The sequence below is a fragment of the Felis catus genome, chromosome E2, assembly GCF_018350175.1.
Source record: "Felis catus isolate Fca126 chromosome E2, F.catus_Fca126_mat1.0, whole genome shotgun sequence".
Lineage (NCBI taxonomy): Eukaryota > Metazoa > Chordata > Mammalia > Carnivora > Felidae > Felis > Felis catus.
The window spans coordinates 13,296,514-13,314,183 of NC_058382.1; the positions used below are offsets into that span (position 1 = coordinate 13,296,514).

General features: G+C 55.4%; 1 protein-coding gene and 2 long non-coding RNA genes across 11 annotated transcripts in view; 2 read left to right on the top strand and 1 right to left on the bottom strand.

Annotated features, from left to right (window-relative positions):
• LOC109494788 overlaps positions 1–4,199 on the top strand; it is a 15,286-nt gene extending 11,087 nt beyond the window's left edge. For both annotated transcript variants that reach the window (XR_002738660.2, XR_006590518.1), the window contains one exon: positions 3,934–4,199. This is a non-coding gene — a long non-coding RNA (uncharacterized LOC109494788). The remainder of the gene's footprint in view (positions 1–3,933) is intronic.
• LIPE (lipase E, hormone sensitive type) overlaps positions 1–16,110 on the bottom strand; it is an 18,539-nt gene extending 2,429 nt beyond the window's left edge. The window contains exons 1-8 of one of the 7 annotated variants that reach the window (XM_023245841.2): positions 14,970–16,110; positions 6,122–6,657; positions 3,908–3,998; positions 3,640–3,785; positions 3,251–3,436; positions 2,786–3,080; positions 1,763–1,990; positions 1,372–1,548 (exon numbers count right to left, since the gene is read on the bottom strand). In XM_023245841.2, the coding sequence (XP_023101609.2) occupies positions 1,372–1,548; positions 1,763–1,990; positions 2,786–3,080; positions 3,251–3,436; positions 3,640–3,785; positions 3,908–3,998; positions 6,122–6,657; positions 14,970–15,894 (2,584 nt within the window). In that variant the 5' untranslated portion in view covers positions 15,895–16,110. The other 6 variants (XM_045046472.1, XM_023245844.2, XM_023245842.2 and 3 more) reach the window with 6 other exon arrangements.
• Positions 13,640–17,670, top strand: part of LOC109494790 — a 100,775-nt gene continuing 96,744 nt past the window's right edge. For both annotated transcript variants that reach the window (XR_006590519.1, XR_002149845.3), the window contains exon 1: positions 13,640–14,565. This is a non-coding gene — a long non-coding RNA (uncharacterized LOC109494790). The remainder of the gene's footprint in view (positions 14,566–17,670) is intronic.

Genomic DNA, 17,670 nt, shown 5'->3' on the forward strand with positions numbered 1-17,670 from the left:
AGGCTAGCAAGTGCCCAGATGATGCCGAGGTGCGTTTCGACCCACGTGGTACGCCCCACCTTGGCCTCAACTCCGTTAATTTGAGGATCTCCATGCTGCTTGCCCCTAGGGCCGGGACCCTGCATTTTTCAGGTTTCTATTTTATTTTATTTTTTGTCTTTATAAATCCATGAAGGCACAATGTGAGATGATATAAGAATGACTGCATAAGGGCTCTGTGACCTGGGGGGGGGGGAGGGCGGGGGGGTCACTGGAACAGAACTACTGGCCAGAGTCACAGGGCACAGCCTGTCAGGGGTGCTGGGCTCTTCTAGGAGCACCTACTGTGTGTCAGGTTTGGGCTGGGAGCTTGGCACAAACCGGTGTGCGAAGTCCCTACAACAACCTCATGAGGCAGGTACTCTTGTGCCTCATTTCACGGAGGAGCAAAGAAAGGCTCACAGTGGACCTCGCCCCGGTCACCCAGGTCACCTAGCAAGCAGTGAGCTCCCACTACAGCAGCTTGCTAGGCTGGTGCTTGTCCCTCTAGGGCCTGCACTTGTCTCCTTTACCCTACCAGGAAAGCCTCAGGGTTCAGTGGTCCCAGATCTCTTTTGTTTTTGTGTGTATTTATTTGCATCCATTTGAATATCCTAAAATTTAAAAGGTTAAAGTAAAACACATTCAATTGGAATACTTTTCTGAATAGGAATGGTATCTACTTTCGAATCTGCGCTCTCTGTTATTCAGAAAATACTGTTGGTTTGCTGGAGATAGAAAATAAGTTGAGTTGGCTATACTTTAAAATCATTGAAATGTTTAAACAAAAAAATGGTGGGAAAAAATAGATCCTTGGATGGAAGTGAGTTTTGGCTGCCTGAGGATCCTGCCACGCACCCAAGGCTGGGAACCTCTGCTGATCTCCCCACCCCAGGCTCCCAGGCCAGCCCCTGGAGCGAGGTATTACTCCCATGTGTCTCTGTTAAAAGTCTGGAAAGAATCTAGGAAGGCTGGATTCCCAGCTCAAGGCCCAAGCGATTTGAGTGGCATTCTCTGGATTGAAAATCAGCACATGTGGCAGGCCTTCTGAGTCATTTCCCAGTGTTCTTTTCTGCGATGAACTGTTTGGAAAGCTAAATGCTATAGTTCTCGGGAGTTCTGAGATAACCCGGTAGACCAGAAGTCCTAGCAATTCTAGGATGTGGACCGTCATGGAAAATCAAGGCTTTGTGGTAGTTGCCAGGGATAAATAGGGGGTTAGAGCCAGAAGGTGATCTCTGCTTCCCTGAGCACCCCAGGACACAGCCCCTTTCCTCCCCTAGGACTTTTGGTGTGCCAGGCTGCCCCTGCTGCCCACCCTGAATGTGTGTGTGAGGGGAGAGCTTTACTCACCTGCCATGGGCACTGAGTTCGTGTGGGACTTGTGCCCACTCAGGTCCAGGAAGGAGTGGAGCCATGAGGAGGCACCCAGGCGGAGGTCTCGGAAGAGCAGGGCTGTGTCCCGCTGCACCAGCCCCATCATGCCCAGCGCTTTCTGGTTCGGGTCGGAGTGGTCCTCTATCTCTCCACCTGTGGAGTATATGCGGGGGGCTGAGGCCTAGTCTCAACACCCGGAACTTGAGGCATCTCTGCCCCCAGGGACCCAAGAATATCTGATGGCTTCAGTAGGGACAAGGAGACTCAGATTTCCTCTCTTCAGCCCCAGGACCCTGGGCTCTAGCCCCTGTCCCTGCAGGATCCAAGCAGCCCTCCAGCCCCCCAGCTCTGTGGGTAGTGGCCTTACCAGCATAGGCGCTGACACACTTGGTGAGCACACTGAGGGGCAGCAGGGGGTCCATGAGGCTCAGAAGGCGGGAGGGAGAGGCGGTAGATTGTAGCATTGTGGCCGGGTAAGCTGCCATGATGCCATCTGGCACCCGCACCCCGAAGGCTGCTGCCCTCAGGGACATGGTAAAGCAGAGGTTCCCACCTGCGCTGTCCCCTGCGAGGCATATCCGCTCCCCTGTTGAGCCTGGGTTGGAGAGGGCTTGGTCAGCCTGGCAGGGAGGAACTCAAGCTCTGAGCCAGGAGCACTGGACTGTCAGAAGTGGGGTATGGGGGCCCCAACCCCAGAGTCTAGCCAACTGCAATTTTAGAGACTGGTAAACTGAGGCGCGGATTTGGGGGGATAGCGGACAGGGGATCAGGTGGACTGAGATGTGGAGATCGGGAAGCTCTGTGAAGCTTAAGAGGCTAGAGGTCAGAAGCAAGGAGGCCAGATGCTGGGAAAGGGGAGACCAAAGGCCCATTTAGGACAGGGGTGCAGCTGAGGCCTGGAGATGGAAGGGCAGGGTTCAGCTGACCTTGCAAAAGAGCCACATCCCTGTGCCCTGGGGCATGACCCCACCCTGCCCGGTACCTCTGAAGATGTCAGAAGCAGGAGGTCAGAGGAATGGAAGAATGGGCTGGAGCAAGGGCTAGGAGGCTGGCAGCGCAGGACGGGGGGGTGGAGAAACAGCAGGAGAAGAGAGAAGATCAGAGGTGATGGAGAAGTGGGGGGTGGGGTGTCAGGGCTGGAAGCAGGGAGCAGGAAGCAGAAGGAGGAAGTGGTTAAGATGGAGGGTCTGGGGAGCAGTGGGGCAGGAGGGGGGCGAACAGGTAGCAGGAGTAGGAGGGTGGTAGCAGGTAGGAGAGGGGAGGCAGGGGGTGCAAGACTGAGGCCTGGGCACATACATGGCCCACTTTCCACGCAGTGTGGGGTGGGGGCTGCAGCAGGCTGGGGTGGGAGCAGGGACAGGGGTGGGTGCAGTGAGGGGCTGGGGCTCACCGAGGAGGGCGCAGTGCTTGACAGCCCAGCAGTAAGCATAGAAGCACTCCTCCAGTGCCCGGGGGAAGGGGGCCTCGGGGGCCAGGGAGTAGTCGATGGAGAGGATGGGGGTGCCCAGCTCCTGGGCCCAACTCTTGAGGTAGGGCTCGTGGGATTTGGAAGTCTGGGCCACGAAGCCGCCGCCATGGATGTGCACCACCAGGGACTGTGAACGGGGAGCCTGCTGGGGGCGTGGCCGCAGCTCCAGGCTCCGGGGACCCTCGGACTTCACCAGGCTGTTGAGCTCCTTGCTGTCCTGGGGGGTGAGGGAGGAGGATGTGGGTGAGGCTGGGGCGGCCCATCTAGGCCTCACCCACCAAGGGGGTGTGCTCAGAGAAACAGGATGGGGGGCAGGTGTAAGCAGTGAAAGGTGGGAGGGCATCTGGGGAGGGGGCTGCCTGTGCTCCTTGGCTCTGTATCTCCTACCTGTCCTTCACGTAGGTCATAGGAGATGAGCCTGACAAGGACCGGCCCTGGGCCCGTGTGCGCCAGCGGGGGTGAGATGGTGACCGTGAGCTTGGGGTCAGCAGTCAGCGGCATTTCAAAGGCCTCTGGTGGCAGACTGAGCAGGCGGCTTACTCTCACGGTGGTGGATGTCATGTTCGCTAGAGACTGGCGGGAGGAGACAGGAGGGGCACTGGGGAGAAGCTGCTTGCAGGGGTTCCTCTCATGCCTCCCCTCTGATCCCCACCCTCATCCCATCCTTTCCATCACATCACATCCCAGGCTTAGAGCCCTGCAGAGGCCTGATGTGACCTGGGATGGGTCTCTGGGCCCCAGTGTGCCCGTGTGCCCATCTTATAACAGGTGCTCACCGAGAGCACCTCTATTTCAGTGATGTTCCAGAAGGCTTTCCAGAAGTGCACATCTAGGTTCTGTATGATCCGCTCAAACTCAGCCCCGCGTAGCTCTGGGTCGATGGCGAAGCGGCCGCTGGTGAAGAGGGAGCTGGCTGTCACACCTAGGGGTTGGGAGAGGTGTCAGGGAGCCTGGCGGGAAGGGGGCAGTTAGGGGTAGAAGTGGAAGCAGGAGGAGGGACAGGGAGGGAGGTGAGGCTGCAGGCAGGGTCCGGCCAGGACTCACCAAGGCCTGTTTCCTTGCGCTTATAGTGCTCCCCGAAGGACACCAGCCCGATGGAGATGGTCTGCAGGAATGGCCGGATGGCGGGCGTGAACTGTGGAGAGATGCCGCTGTGTCACCCACTGCCCAGGAGGGACCGGAGGCAGGCAGGAGTGAGGGGCAGAGACGTGGTTTGGGGGGAGGCGTGGTCATTCAACACACATTTAGTGAGCTCCAGTACTGCTCTAGGTGCCTTCACGGAGCTGATGTCAAAGAGAAGGCTGACAATAAGCAAATAAAGGCATATGTTTTATGATGTTATGTTTAATGACTAATGCTTTGAAAAGACAGTAGGTGGAGGGGACATGGAGTGATGACTAGGGTATCTAGGAGGGCACTTAGACGGGTATCTAGGAGGGCACTTGAGAAGGGATCCAGAGGAAGTGAGGGAATGCTGTTCCCTGCAGGGGACACGGCAAGTGCAAAGGCTCTGAGGCTGTCTGTGCTTGGCGTGGATAACACATGTCGCTGGAGCAGAGTGAACCAGGGGAGAGGGGCAGTGGCTGAGGTCAGAGAAGCAAAGGGGGCTCACTTAGGGCTTAAGGAATTTGTATTTATTCCAGATGTGGGTGGAGCCATAGAGGGCTGGGAGTAAGGTGATGCAGGGATTTCCTGAAAGTCAGCAAGGACAGAGAGGAGGCCAGGCAGATGGGAACCAGTTCCTGGGCAGCAGGAAGACAGACAGGAGATGGTCAGAGACAGAAAGGGCCAGAGATCTTGAGGCAGAAAGACAGCCAAATGGAGAATGCGTCTGAGAGAGGAGCTGGGCAGCCAAGACAAGACGGGGGTGGGGGTGGCTGGGTACAAGATCAGAGGGAAAAAAGCCACAGGAAGCTGGGCAAGGGGCCAGCAGGGTTCTTTTGTTCATTTAACAAATATTGGCCTATATCCTACTGTGTGCTAAGTACTTGAACAGGAGCTGAACAAGAGCCACACAGGAGGCCTCTGTCCTGCTGGGCTGACATTTTACAGGGGGGGAGCTGTCCTGCAGCACAGCAGCTGGGCCCTTAGAGAATAGCTGTCAGGCATGACCTTGCCCCTGGCCAGGGGCCCAGTGGGCCAGAGGGCACAGTGGTGCCTGGCCATTGTGGCTGGAATGCTGACTTGTGTGGCCCCAGGGTTTCTCTCCCGTGACTCCAAGGTCCTGGCTGGGACACAGGGAGGAGCCAGCTGGCTCAGCTGGGCTGATCAATATTTGTGGGGTCAGTGTAGGTGAAAGGAATTTCCCAGGAACACCCAGGCTGGGCTGGTGAGGACAGGCTGCCCTGTGGGGAAGTGTGGAAAGGTGGGGTGGGATGAAGGCTGAGGGTCGGCCAAGATCAGCTGGGGAGTTGCAGGTTTGGGGGAGGCACAGAGAGGATCTGAAGGATCTGGAGGCTGAGGGACCCTGTACTGACCTCGCACAGTAGCAAGTTGTTCTTGAGCCCCAAGGACCCCCAATTCTCAGTCCCCAAACTACTTTTCCTAGGAGTCTAAAGGCTCCCAGGCTGCCTTCCTGTCAGTGCAGAGATGAGTGGTATCTCCCTGGGGGTGGTTGGGGTGGGCAGAGGGTGGGAGAAGTTGACCTGGGAGTTAGGGCCCTGGTTCAGGGAGGAGAGATCGTCCTTGCTGTCACCAACTTAGATGTGCTTCTTGGCCTTCCCCGTGGCCTGAAAATCCTCATTCTACAGCTCCTTAGGTGAGCCAAAAAGCCCAGGCCAACCAGGGTCTAGCTGAACAGCTGTGACGAGGGCCCCTTGAGCCTCTGTAAAATGGGAGCTAGCGCGCTTCCTCCTTCCTGCCCCAGCCTCCAGTGGGGATGACTGAACGGGGTGTGCTCTTATAAACAGGCCTTTGAGAACATTATTAACTACCTTTCTAAGGAGTCTCAAATGATTTCAGGGGCCAGATAGGTCATAGAAAAGAGTGAACGAATCCCCTGAGTTTGGGACAATAGAGAGCAGTGGGGATTCTGGTGCAAAAAGCTATGTGAGTTAAAGATTTCTTACCGCACGGTGGAATTGGCCCGGGGGCCACAAGTTTGAGACCCCCAGTGCCGTGTCCGAGCCCTAGACAGTGTCCCCATTCTGAATCTACTATTTCCAGAACCCAGTAATACTGACCACTGTGGGTATCAAACTATGCCACTGGGCCAGGTCAGGGGCCTGTGGGCCCAGAGGAACAGGGCAGGGAGCTCACCTGGAAGCCCAGGCAGCGGCCATAGAAGCAGCCCTTATGCAGAGTGACGTACTCGCGCAGGAAGTCAGCAGTGAGCCCCTCGTCGCCCTCAAAGAAGAGTCCCCCGGGCTGGTTGGTGGCCAGCAGGTGCTGGGCATAGTAGGCTAGGGCCCGGAGCTGGGTGAGGGCAGCCAGGTAGGCCTCGAGTTCTGCTAGGTTGTGGCTGGTGCGGAAGAAGATGCTGCGGCGGTTGGAGGCCACGTAGCGCGATTTGTGTAGCAGGTGCGCCAGGCAGCAGCGGGCTGTGTGCACCAGGCTCCGGTACCCATTGGCTGGCGTCTCTGCGTCCAGGTCAAAGAGGTGCGCCACGCTCAGCAGGCGGCCCAGGGCTGGCTCCAGCCCCAGCGCCTGCTCCCGGATGCCCGCAAAGACTCCCGACAGCCGTCTTGCTGTTTCCCCAGGGCCCTGGCTCGAGAAGAAGGCCATGTTGTCTTCCGCCAGAGTCACCAGCGACTGTGTCATCGTGTGCAGGTCCATGCTGTGCGTGAGCCGTGAGGCTGTGGGCCAGTTGGGAGGCCCGATTAGGCAGGGCTGGACCACCCCTCCTCCCTCGGACCCAAGGGTGGAGTCGGGGGCCCCATCCCCTTCTTTTTCAGGCCCCCTTCCCGCCTCCTTCTCAGGCCCCAGGCATCACCCATAGACCCTTCCCTTCCACCAATATTTGAGAGAGCTCAGCCCTCTGTCCCCCCATCTACCTGGTGGTGTCCCAGGACCTTGGTATCAAGCCCAATTCTCTTCCTGAACCCAGTTCATAATTCTAGCCTTACCTGTAGCTGAGGAGTCACTCCTGCCCCCTCCTGGTGCCTCAAGTCTGGCTGCCTCTCTGTTCCTCTGTGGGATATCCACAGCTTGGTCCCGCTCCTCCCCAGCTGGGTCCCCTGGCCTCCAGTCCTCTCCGCTTGGCTTAGATTTCATGGGCCAACCCCACTCCCCTGCCTGGAACAGCAGTACTCACCGCTGCCATTAGCTTTGGGCCCACTCTGTGCCAGGCCTGCTCTTACTTTCTGTGTGTGTGCTCATTTAGTGCTTGTTAACCCTGAGACCCAGACTGCCTCCGTTTGCGTTTCAAGTATTATTGGTAGCATCCCCATTTTACAAAGAAACCGAGACTCAGAGGTGTTCAGCAAGGAGCTGAAGCTTGCATTGAAAGTGGCAGCGCGGAATTCAAACCCAGATCTCTGGGTGGAGGGCCTTTACTTACACTGGTCTCCTTCCCAGGGCTCTGGAGGCTGGGCCTTTAGTTATGGCCCTCAAAAACTTGCCCTGGCGCCTGGTGGCTCAGTCGGTTAAACATCCGACTTCAGCTCAGGTCAGGATCTCAAAGTCTATGAGTTTGAGCCCAGCATCGGGCTCTGTGCTGACAGCTCGGAGCCTGGAGCCTGCTTCAGATTCTATGTCTCCCTCCTCTCTGCCCCTCCCCTGCTTGCACTCTGTCTCTCTCTCTCTCAAAATAAATAAATGTTTAAAAAAATAAGAAAAAAACCCGAACCTTGCCCTGGACTAGGTCCGACTCCCCACACTTCAGGATCCCTGGTGATTTTCCCTCGGGGACCCCTGTACTGTCATTCAGGCCCTGGACAACTACTTTTGTCCCCTTTGGTGGAAATGGTGCCCTCTGCTCCAGAGGTTTCCTTCCTGAAGCCCACTCAGCACCTTGCCTGGCTTCTGGGTGGATGGCCCCCTCCACTCCCAGAAGAAGGTGTCTCCCCTCCATTCCAGGCCCTGGAGTTTTACGGTGGCCATTCCTGTCTCTCAGCAGGAGGGTACACTCACCCCTCCCAGACCTCTTCTGAGCTCCCCCAGGCTGAGCTGCCGGCTGGGCCCGACGGACTGTGGCTAGTGCCAGTAGCTGCCTGGGGCGATAAACTGGGGAGAGGCCAAGCCTTCCTAGGGTGTGGCCACTTGCTCCACCTCCCATCCAGAAGGGACAGTGAGACCACGTGCTGTAAACACAGCAGGGAGCCCAACTCCCTGTCCCCTCTGCTTGTTCCCAGGCCCAGCTCAAATGGGAGTCCTTGTCCCAGGCTCCTCTGCCTTGGAGACCAGGAGTCCGGGCCCCAGCCCCTCCTCCCTTGGACCCAGGAGTCCACACACCCAACCCCCTCAACAGTTAGAAACTGAGTTATCTAGCTTGTCAACCCTCTTCTCTCTTAGGAGCCAGGAGTTTTTGCCACAGTCCTGAACAAGCTGACCCCTCTCACCCAGCCAGGCTGCCCTCCCTCTCCCCAGGGTGGATTCAGGGAGCAAAGGCCCAGTGATCTCAGCAACCACCCCCCAGGCTGGCCCTGGCACAGCCGGCCCTGGCACAGCCGGCCCCGGCTGCTGGGGGGAGACATAGGGTAGCCGGCTCTGCCTGGCACTCCGGAGAGGACAAAAGCCGATTAAGGGCAGTGCCAAGCTCAGCTGGGGGTTCTGCGCCATAGGTCCTACTGTGTGGTGTTCCATACCTGCCACTTCCCCTTCACAGGCCATTCTGCTGTGACTGTCATTCCTACCTCACGTATGGGAGGCTGAGGCTCCAAGAAATACTTTACCTATCTTATTTCCTGTGCTCCTTGCCTGGCCAGCTCTTTCCGGCCCTTCAGGCCTCAGCTTGCCACATCCTCAAAGAGGACGTTCCTCCCCAACTACGATACACGCCCCCATCATTACTTTCTGCCATCATACCTGTTTTTCTGCCTAGGATTTACACATTTGCAATTATACATGTTTGTTTACTCATGTTTGTTGTTTGTCTCCCCCCAGGAAAGAACCAGACTTCACAGAGCTGTGAAGCTTATATTGTAGAGGTGGAACTCTTTAGAAAAAAAAAAAATAGAAAATCACAAACACAAACTTAGATAGAGGGCTCTGAAGGGGTCTGCACAAACGAGAGGCCTTGAGGCCTCAGTGACACTTGCTTGGATGTAGGTGAACCCTGGGTTTCTCCTCCTTGATTATCATCCCCACTGGGGCAGGGGATGGCCCCAGGGCTCATCATGGGGGTCTGGTGCATAGTAGGGAAGAAAGTCAAAGTGGGGGCAGAAGCAGGGGAATGGGAGCTTGGGAGAGGACCACCCTTCCCCAGGGCAGACAACCAGATGGACAGAGGCCTCTGGAGATGGTTCTAAGCTTGGTGGCCAGGTGAGCGGGGATGAGCCTCGATGAGCAGTGGGGAGAAGGCTGAGTCCCAGGCCCTCTGGACTTCAGGGCCCTGCCCTTCGCCCCATTCTAGGCAGCTCCCTGGGGGCTAAGCTGGGTGGAACCAGGAGGACGGGATGTTGAGGTTGCCAGAAACTCGCCAAGAATCTCAGGCAGAGGGCACTGGGGCAGAGGCAGGGGCACATGGCCTGCCTGTGGGTACCGACTGGGTCAGAAGTAGGACTGAGGAGTTCTGCTGCCTGGGCACCAGCCCTTCGCCCCAAAGAGCCACAGGACAGCTGGACCCAGCCTGGATTTGGGCCCCCAGGGACTGAGCAGCGGTGAGAAGCATGGTAGAGAAGGAAGCTCGGGGAGGATGGAGGAGGAAGGGCCAGGTCTGAGGCCTGGATGGGGCAAGGGCTTCTGGAGGGGAGAGGCCTGCAGGGCACATGCTGGGTTGGGGGGCAGCAAGTATAGCCTGACCGCTGTGTGCCAGGCACGGTTCTCCGTGTGCTTTTCAGGAAGTGACACATTTCATTCTCTGCACAACCCATGGTGTAGGGACCATTATAGCCCCTTTACGGCGGATGAGAAAACAGAGATGCAGAGAAGGCCATGACCGCCCACGGTCACAGGGCCAGCAAAGATGGCTCAGCTTGTCTCTGCAGAGTGTGTTTCTCCTCTCTGTCGTGTCTCGGCTGGCCACCTTCTGGGTGGTCAGGTGTGAGTGTGTCTTTGAGGCTCAGACAGATGCACATATGTATGTCCATACACGTATGTCATGCTTAGGGTTTGCCTGGCCTGTGTTCGTGGATGGGCACGATGTGTTGATGTTTTTCCCAGTCTGTGTGTTTTTATGTTTCTCAGTATGTCTGAAGGCATGTTTGTATGTATGTGTCATGGCCCATGTTTCTTGGCCCCAGACTTTATCTGTGTCTGCATTTTTCTTGGCCTGTGGGATTGCATGGGCAAGTGTCTGTATATGTATGGACGTGTATACTCATATTTGTGTGCGTCCTGGTGTGTGTGTGTGTGTGTGTGTGTGGCCACTTCCCACTCCTATCCAATGCATCACGAAGTCCTGTCCACTCTGCCCCTCTAGAAACCTCTGGAATCTAGCCTTTCTTCCACCTTCATGGACCCCTCATCTAGATGTTTGTAACAAGTCTTTGTGTGTCTCTGATTTTGCCCTCTTCAGTCTCTTCTCCACATAGCATCCAGAGGATCTTTCTAGGACTTCAATCTGGGCACATACTCCTAACCTTGCAACACCCCCACCCTTGCTGTCAGGATAAAGCCCCAAATCCTGGACACAGCCTCCCAAACCAGGTGCCATCTGGGCCCTCTGCCCACCCAGCCCCCACTTCCTCCCTCCCTTGCTGAGCTCTCTCTGTGCTGTAATGAGCCACTTCATTGGGCCTCAAGGTCTCTGCCTGTGCTGTCCCCTTGGCCTCCCTGCCCCTCTTGCCCGCAGTCAACACTTCTCATCCTTGGGTCCAATGTCACCTTCCTGGGAAGCCTCCCTCTCACATTTTCTCAGCACTTTCCCTCTTGTATTTGCCACAGTTTATAATTATATATGATTTGTGGGATTATTTGATTAATGACTGTGTCCCCAGCTCAAATGTGAGTCTGTCCTCACCACTGAGAGCCCAGGCCTGACATAAGTAAACATTCGGTGAATGTCTGTTGAATGAATCTATGTGATTGGAGCTTTTGGGGTCCATAATCAAGGTTGGGGCACAGAGCAGTTTTGAGTTCGCACACCCCTGCCCTCAGGAAGCCATCCCTCTGCCTCACTGGCCAGATAAGGAAGCCCAGGTGACCTTGCTTCTTCAGAGTCTCAGTTTTGTCACCTCAGAAATGGGGTGATCATAATGACACTAGAACCATTGATTACTGGCAAGATCACACTGATGACTAGGATTGCTCCAGCCAGCCTGGATGCCCTCAGGGCGGGGGCGGGGTCTGATTCATCCTACTGAGGCCTGGCACCAGGGCAGAGCCTCAGGAAATGACAGGTGACTCTCAGGGCTTGTGGAATGAGCCTTTGTGGGAATAAGGGCCTTTGGGTTTGTGAGTAGGACTGGCTCAGCCCTGTGCAAGGTGCCCTACCCAGGAGGATTCTGACTCCTCACAACAACCCTCAAGGCAGCACGATTATTATTATCCCAGTGTTACAGTTCACACATTCCTTCACTTCAATAAATATTTCAGTGCCTCTGTGACTGGGATATCAGCCTATGAAAGTGCGGGTAAACAAGGCAGGTACAGTCCCCCTCTTAGGGAACTCACTGTGTAATGGGGAGTAACAGTAATAATAACCTCCACCTCTCATGCACGCTTGCTGTGTGCCAGTGCCAAATGTGCCACACTCATTCAAACCTCACAACCGCCCTTACCAGTCAGGGAGTCCTATCACTGTGTCCATTTTATAGCTCAGAAAGTTGAAACAGAAAGAGGAAGCCTGTTGCCCAGCACCACAGTTTATGACTCCAGGAACCAAGCCTCCAAAGCCCATGTTCTTAACTTTGGTCTGTACTGCCTCTGGGCACACCATCCTGCTTGTGAGGCTATGTCTGGCATTGTGACAGTGAATGCCCTCAGGTCCCAGTCTGAGCTCCTAGCCTGTCTGAGTCTGTGCAGGTGTGTGCTTGTGTAGCCAACTCCAGTCCTGTCCTTGGTTAATGATGTAGCCTAGGGGCAGTCTGGGGTCTCCAGGCTTTGGGGCTATGTCAGTTTCTTCCCTTCACAGGAACTTCCCCTAGGTCCTCATTCGGATTCACAAATACTCATAACCTAGCAAGGACTTAATGTGTGCCCCTGCCTGAGGCTTTCAGCATCTCTGTTGGTCTGTCAGTCTTTCTCCAGCTTGCTGAGATCTGTAAATAATGTGACACCTCAGGAACCTAGTTGACAGCCCTCCTTTCTTTGTCCCAGGGAGGGTGTGGCAGTCTGAAGTCTACCCGGGGACCCCTAGTCCTAGAAGGAGTGGCGGTCAGGAAGTTAGACCCCAGTGGTGCTGGGCTGAAGCAGGTGGGCTGACAAGGAATGGGTGCACCGATTGAATGAAGGATGTCAGGATGGACTGTTTTGAGCCGTACTGGCCCTGGGTCATTTCCCACTATCGGGCACCCCTTCCTCCTACCTTTCCCGGACTCACCCCTAAACCTCCTCTTTGGGCAACAGTTTCTAAGCGTCTCCATTATCCTCTGAGTGCTGGGGACCTGAAAATAGGCGCTTGAACCATTCCCTGGTAGGAAACACTGAAGCCAGGTCACACAGCGAGTACGGAGCCAGACCGGGAACCCTGGTCTAGGGGATCGCATTCTGGACACTCTTCCCAAGACGGTACTGGGGGCATCCGGTAGTCTTTATGCTGAGGGTAATATTCCGCTCCCACATCACCCATTTTCACGATGGATCATCCCCGCACCCCCTCGCAGGGCGGCAGTGGGCCAGCCCACGGGCTCCCCCACTTCTTGGGACAGTGGGTCAGTCCACTCAGTCCCCAGTTTCCTCGCAGGAGGTCCAAGGTTCCTTCTGTTCTGCAGCCGGTCCCCGCGCGCTCACCTTTGGTTTTGCCTTTTCGCCACCGCCGGCGGCTACGACTCTTGGACTCGTCTTTGGCCCTCTTCGAGGCCGGGGCCCCAGCCGCCCTGGAGGGCCCCGTTCCCCAAACTGACTCCATCAATTTTCCGCCGTCCCCGCGTTGGGGCCGCTTCCAGCCGCCAGGCCCCGCCCCGAGTGCCAATCCTTGCCGCACACCACCACCGGGCCCCCATACCACCCAATCCTGGGCTTGGTCCCCTCTGGGTCCCGCCCTCTGAGCAATCGGGGCCTCACTCCACAGCCGGGTCCCGCCCTCAACCTCTGGGGCCTAAAGCCTGGCCCCGCCCCCTCACACGCTTTAAAGGGCCCGTGACCAACGAAAATGCAGCCCTAGAGGCGGCGAAAAGTGTCCTTCGGGCAAGACTAGTTGGGAGAACTGCGGGAGTACACCCCAGAAGGGAAGCTCCGATCTTCTCTCGTGCTGGTTCGCAGCCTCGCTTCCCCACTCACCTTCCCACGTAGGGATCCCCTAGAACGCGACCCGGCCCACCTGCTGGAGGGGGAAAGCGGGGCGCCTCAGAGCCTCCGCCTGGCGGGGCGGGGCCAGCCTGGTCCCCTGGCAATTCAAAGCCGGGGCGGGGCGCCAGCACTGGAGGCGTGGCTCTGCCTGTGAGCCGTTTGAGAAGGAAGCCCCGCCTTCTTCCTGCCCCCCCTGTCGACTATTGCTCTTTTTCTGGGGGTTTTCTCTGCCTTCTCCCTCTTCCAGAGAACGGAAGGGCGGGGGGGGGGGGGGGGGGAGGAGAATGCTCGGCGCCTGCGCACTAGCCGGAAGCCGCTGACGGGCCCGCCGCGAGCGGCGGTAGAGGGCCCCACGCGTGCCTGGGGAATGGTGGGAAGCCGTAGAGGCTCGAGGCTCGGGCATGCGCACACAATCAACTGCCTACCGGGTGCGCGAGAAGCCCCCTTGTCTTGTGTGGGGAGGGCGTCCCCTGAGACTGGGTTCTGGAGCCTAGAGAAACAGCTCTTCATTCTCAGCGACAGAAAAAGCAGACCTCAAACCCCCCCCCCCTTTCCATCCTGCTCCTCCTCCTCTCCCTCCTAGAGCACAGGACCAGCTGTGGCCCTGAGAGACACCCTCTTCTCAGCCCTCAGAGAGACGGTCCAGCCTTTCCAGGAGGGATAGACCTCTGGGCTGAGGCCACCATGGCCGGCCCTTCGGGACTACTTGGCCCTCACGGGAGCCCCCAGCTTCTGGATTGGGGCTGCACGGCCTCCCCTCAGGCTGCTTCAACAAGTAGCCCCTCATTCCATGGATGAGACTCGCCTGCCCGCTTGGGCCTGAGCGCCGAGGAGCTGGAACCCCCTCCGCCCCACCCCAGGGGCACGGCCGCCTGCGTCAGAGGAGGGGGCAGTGATGGCGGCCGGCGGAGCCTGGGGCCCAGCCGCCTCCGATACGGCTCCACGCAACTCTCCCTTCATCCAGCTTTAACCTTGCCCGGGACTTCGGCAGACCCCGCAGCCCCTCTCCCACGGCCCAGTTCCTCTCCCACGGCACCCTTCCTGAGAACATAACCTCCAGGCCATCGAGCCCAGCTGAACTCCGCCTCTCGGGGTGAGGGGGACGGCCTGGCAGAGGAGCGGGTGCCTTCCTGCCTGCCCGTGGCCGACCTGGAGAGCTCAAATATAGCCGAGGCAGGTATTTTCCACCTAGTGGGCATGGAAAAGCCACGGGGGTAAGTGTCCATGTGCAGCGCGGTGTGGCGGGGGCCTAAGGGCTGTGTTTGGGCACCGATGGCTGAATACTGGCAGGGAGGCGGCTTCTCCATTTCCTGGCCCCTGGCCCAGAGCCCTGTCCCGCTTCTGTCTCATTTCCTCCCAAATCGTCCTTGGAGAGGTAGCCTAGTGCAGGGGAAGAAGTCCCACCCTGGCTTTGCCACTCCCCATCTGCCCGCCTCCTGCAAGGGCCTTTGCATCTCCACGCCTGAGCTTCCTCATCTATCAGGTGGGGCTCTTGATCTTTGGAGGGACTGTTGAAGGATCCCCTGAGCCAACCGGACATACTGGCCGTCCTTAGTTACACCTGACTGAATGAATGACCATCCCTGGGAGGCTCTGGTTCCTCCGGCCTCAAACTCACCTGTGTCCCTGGGATTCTGGCTGGTGGTTTTCTTCCCGTGTGCTGCTTTCCCACCATAGCCTGATGCTACTTCATGCTTCCCCTTGAAGGTCAGCTTCGTTCCCAGGGCCACTGTTCTACGCCTTTTGGCTGGTAGATTGCTCTGTACTGGAGACCCCAAATCTGATTCTAAGTCAGAATCAGTGACGCAGTCAAAAGATGTCCTCCATGCTGAGGCTGGTTGCTGTGTGGGTAGTTGGTGCAGTTTTGATAGAAATCTCCAGTCGGTTGAAGATCTCTCTTGGGATCTGGCCCCTTGGGCTGGATCTGTTTGCTGGGCTGTAGGGTCTGACTGTTCTGGTCTCTCTTGGGGTATAGATTCAGTCTGGGCAGGTGATTCATTTTTGGGTCCAGGTGTAGGCTGGGCTGGAGGTGTTGATCCAGCTTCTTGTTGCTCTGGAGGTTGCTCCACTGGACCAGGTACTGGCTCGGCTACATGTGCCCCTCTCAATTGTGCCTCCTGTTGAGTTTCAGATTCTTTTTGTGGCCCAGGTCCTTGTTGTGAGGCAGCTTGCTGTTGAGTGAAGGGCACCCTGTGAATGCAAGGTGACTGCTGTGGTGCAGGTTCCTGTGGGGCAAGCAGTTCCTGCCACAAAGAGGAATTTTGTTGGATGCTAGGTCTGTGCTGCTCTTCAGCTTCACGTTGGGCAAGGGGCCCTTGCTGAGTGAGGGGTCTTTGCTGTGGAGCAGGGTCCTGTTGAGTATTGGGTTCCTGATGAGTCTTAGATTCTGGCTGGGCTGTGGCTGTCGCTTTTGGCCCAGGCTCTGTCTGGGTGATAGGTGTCTGGGGTGGCTTAGGCTCCCAGTCAGGACTAGATACTGACTTAGAACCTGGCTTTACTGTTGTTATTTCCCTCTCGGGAGATGTTGATTTCCCAGGTTTCATCCTTCTGGCCCCTCCGCCCCCCAGGCCTCCTTTGTTACAGATTCCTCATTGATTCCTCATGATGGCATCTCCCTTTGGATCCCACTCCTTCGTCCTGGCATCCCTGGTCTTCCTTTTTAAGGCAGTTGGCAAGTGGCACTGCTGACCTCCACTCCTGTGCCAAGTGATGCACTTCTGTACCTCTTGCTGTGGGAGGAGGGGGAGGATGTGTGCCCAGTACTCTCCTACCAGAGGGGAGGGGCTTGCCCTCTTGTGTCATAAATAGGACCCCGCCCCACTTACCACTCAGTTAAAATGTTTTTTTCTCTTAAGGCAAGTATCCCAACTTAGTCTTTGGTTTTAACTCAGATGACAGAAGCCAGATTCTGGATGAGTGCTTTTTTTTCTTTTCCCTTACACTTCTGATGTTTCAGGAAAGGGTCATGGGGGAGACCCTCATGCCGTTGTAATAATCTTTTCCTCTTTCTTCATTCTTTAAAATGGCTGCCAGTTTAACATCCTGTGTTACTGCTTTGATCAGTTCATTCCCATATTAAAAAAAAATGATGTCCTCCCATTTTTACAGTTTGAAGCCCTTTTCAGTGGCATTTGAGATCTTCCACACCATGTCTCCAGCTTTGAACTATGGCTATGCGTATATGTTTTCTGTTCTAGACTGGAAACTCACAGGGCAAAATGACCATTAATGCTGCTGCTGCTGATAAGAATAATCATAAATATTAAAGGCATTCTATGTGCTGGGAAACTGTGCAAGGGTTGTTTTTCTTGTTTTTTAATCTATATTATCTTTTGTAAGATCGTGTCTGATTTGTTGCCATACCTGCCTTTTTTTAATTTTTTGTTTATTTTTTATTTTTTTTAATTATTTATTATTATTATTTTTTGAAAAAATAAATATTTTTTTATTAATTTGACAATTTGGTTACTTTTCTTTTCCCCAGTACTTCTGGTTTGGTTTCTCCTATGGATAGTAATAGCTTATATACTTTATTTACCTGGAGAGGTCTATTGAAACTTTAAAGTCTTTTTTTTTCAATATATGAAATTTATTGTCAAATTGGTTTCCATACAACACCCAGTGCTCATCCCAAAAGGTGACCTTCTCAATACCCATCACCCACCCTCCCCGCCCTCCCACCCCCATCAACCCTCAGTTTGTTCTCAGTTTTTAAGAGTCTCTTATGCTTTGGCTCTCTCCCACTCTAACCTCTTTTTTTTTTTGCTTCCCCTCCCCCATGGGTTTCTGTTAAGTTTCTCAGGATCCACATAAGAGTGAAAACATATGGTATCTGTCTTTCTCTGTATGGCTTATTTCATTTAGCATAACACTCTCCAGTTCCATCCACGTTGCTACAAAGGGTCATATTTCATTCTTTCTCATTGCCACGTAGTACTCCATTGTGTATATAAACCACAATTTCTTTATCCATTCATCAGTTGATGGACATTTAGGCTCTTTCCATAATTTGGCCATTGTTGAGAGTGCTGCTATAAACATTGGGGTACAAGCTCCCCTATGCATCAGTACTCCTGTATCCCTTGGGTAAATTCCTAGCAGTGCTACCGCTGGGTCATAGGGTAGGTCTATTTTTAATTTTTTGAGGAACCTCCACACTGTTTTCCAGAGTGGCTGCACCAGTCTGCATTCCCACCAACAGTGCAAGAGGGTTCCCGTTTCTCCACATCCTCTCCAGCATCTATAGTCTCCTGGTTTGTTCATTTTGGCCACTCTGACTGGCGTGAGGTGATGTCTGAGTGTGGTTTTGATTTGTATTT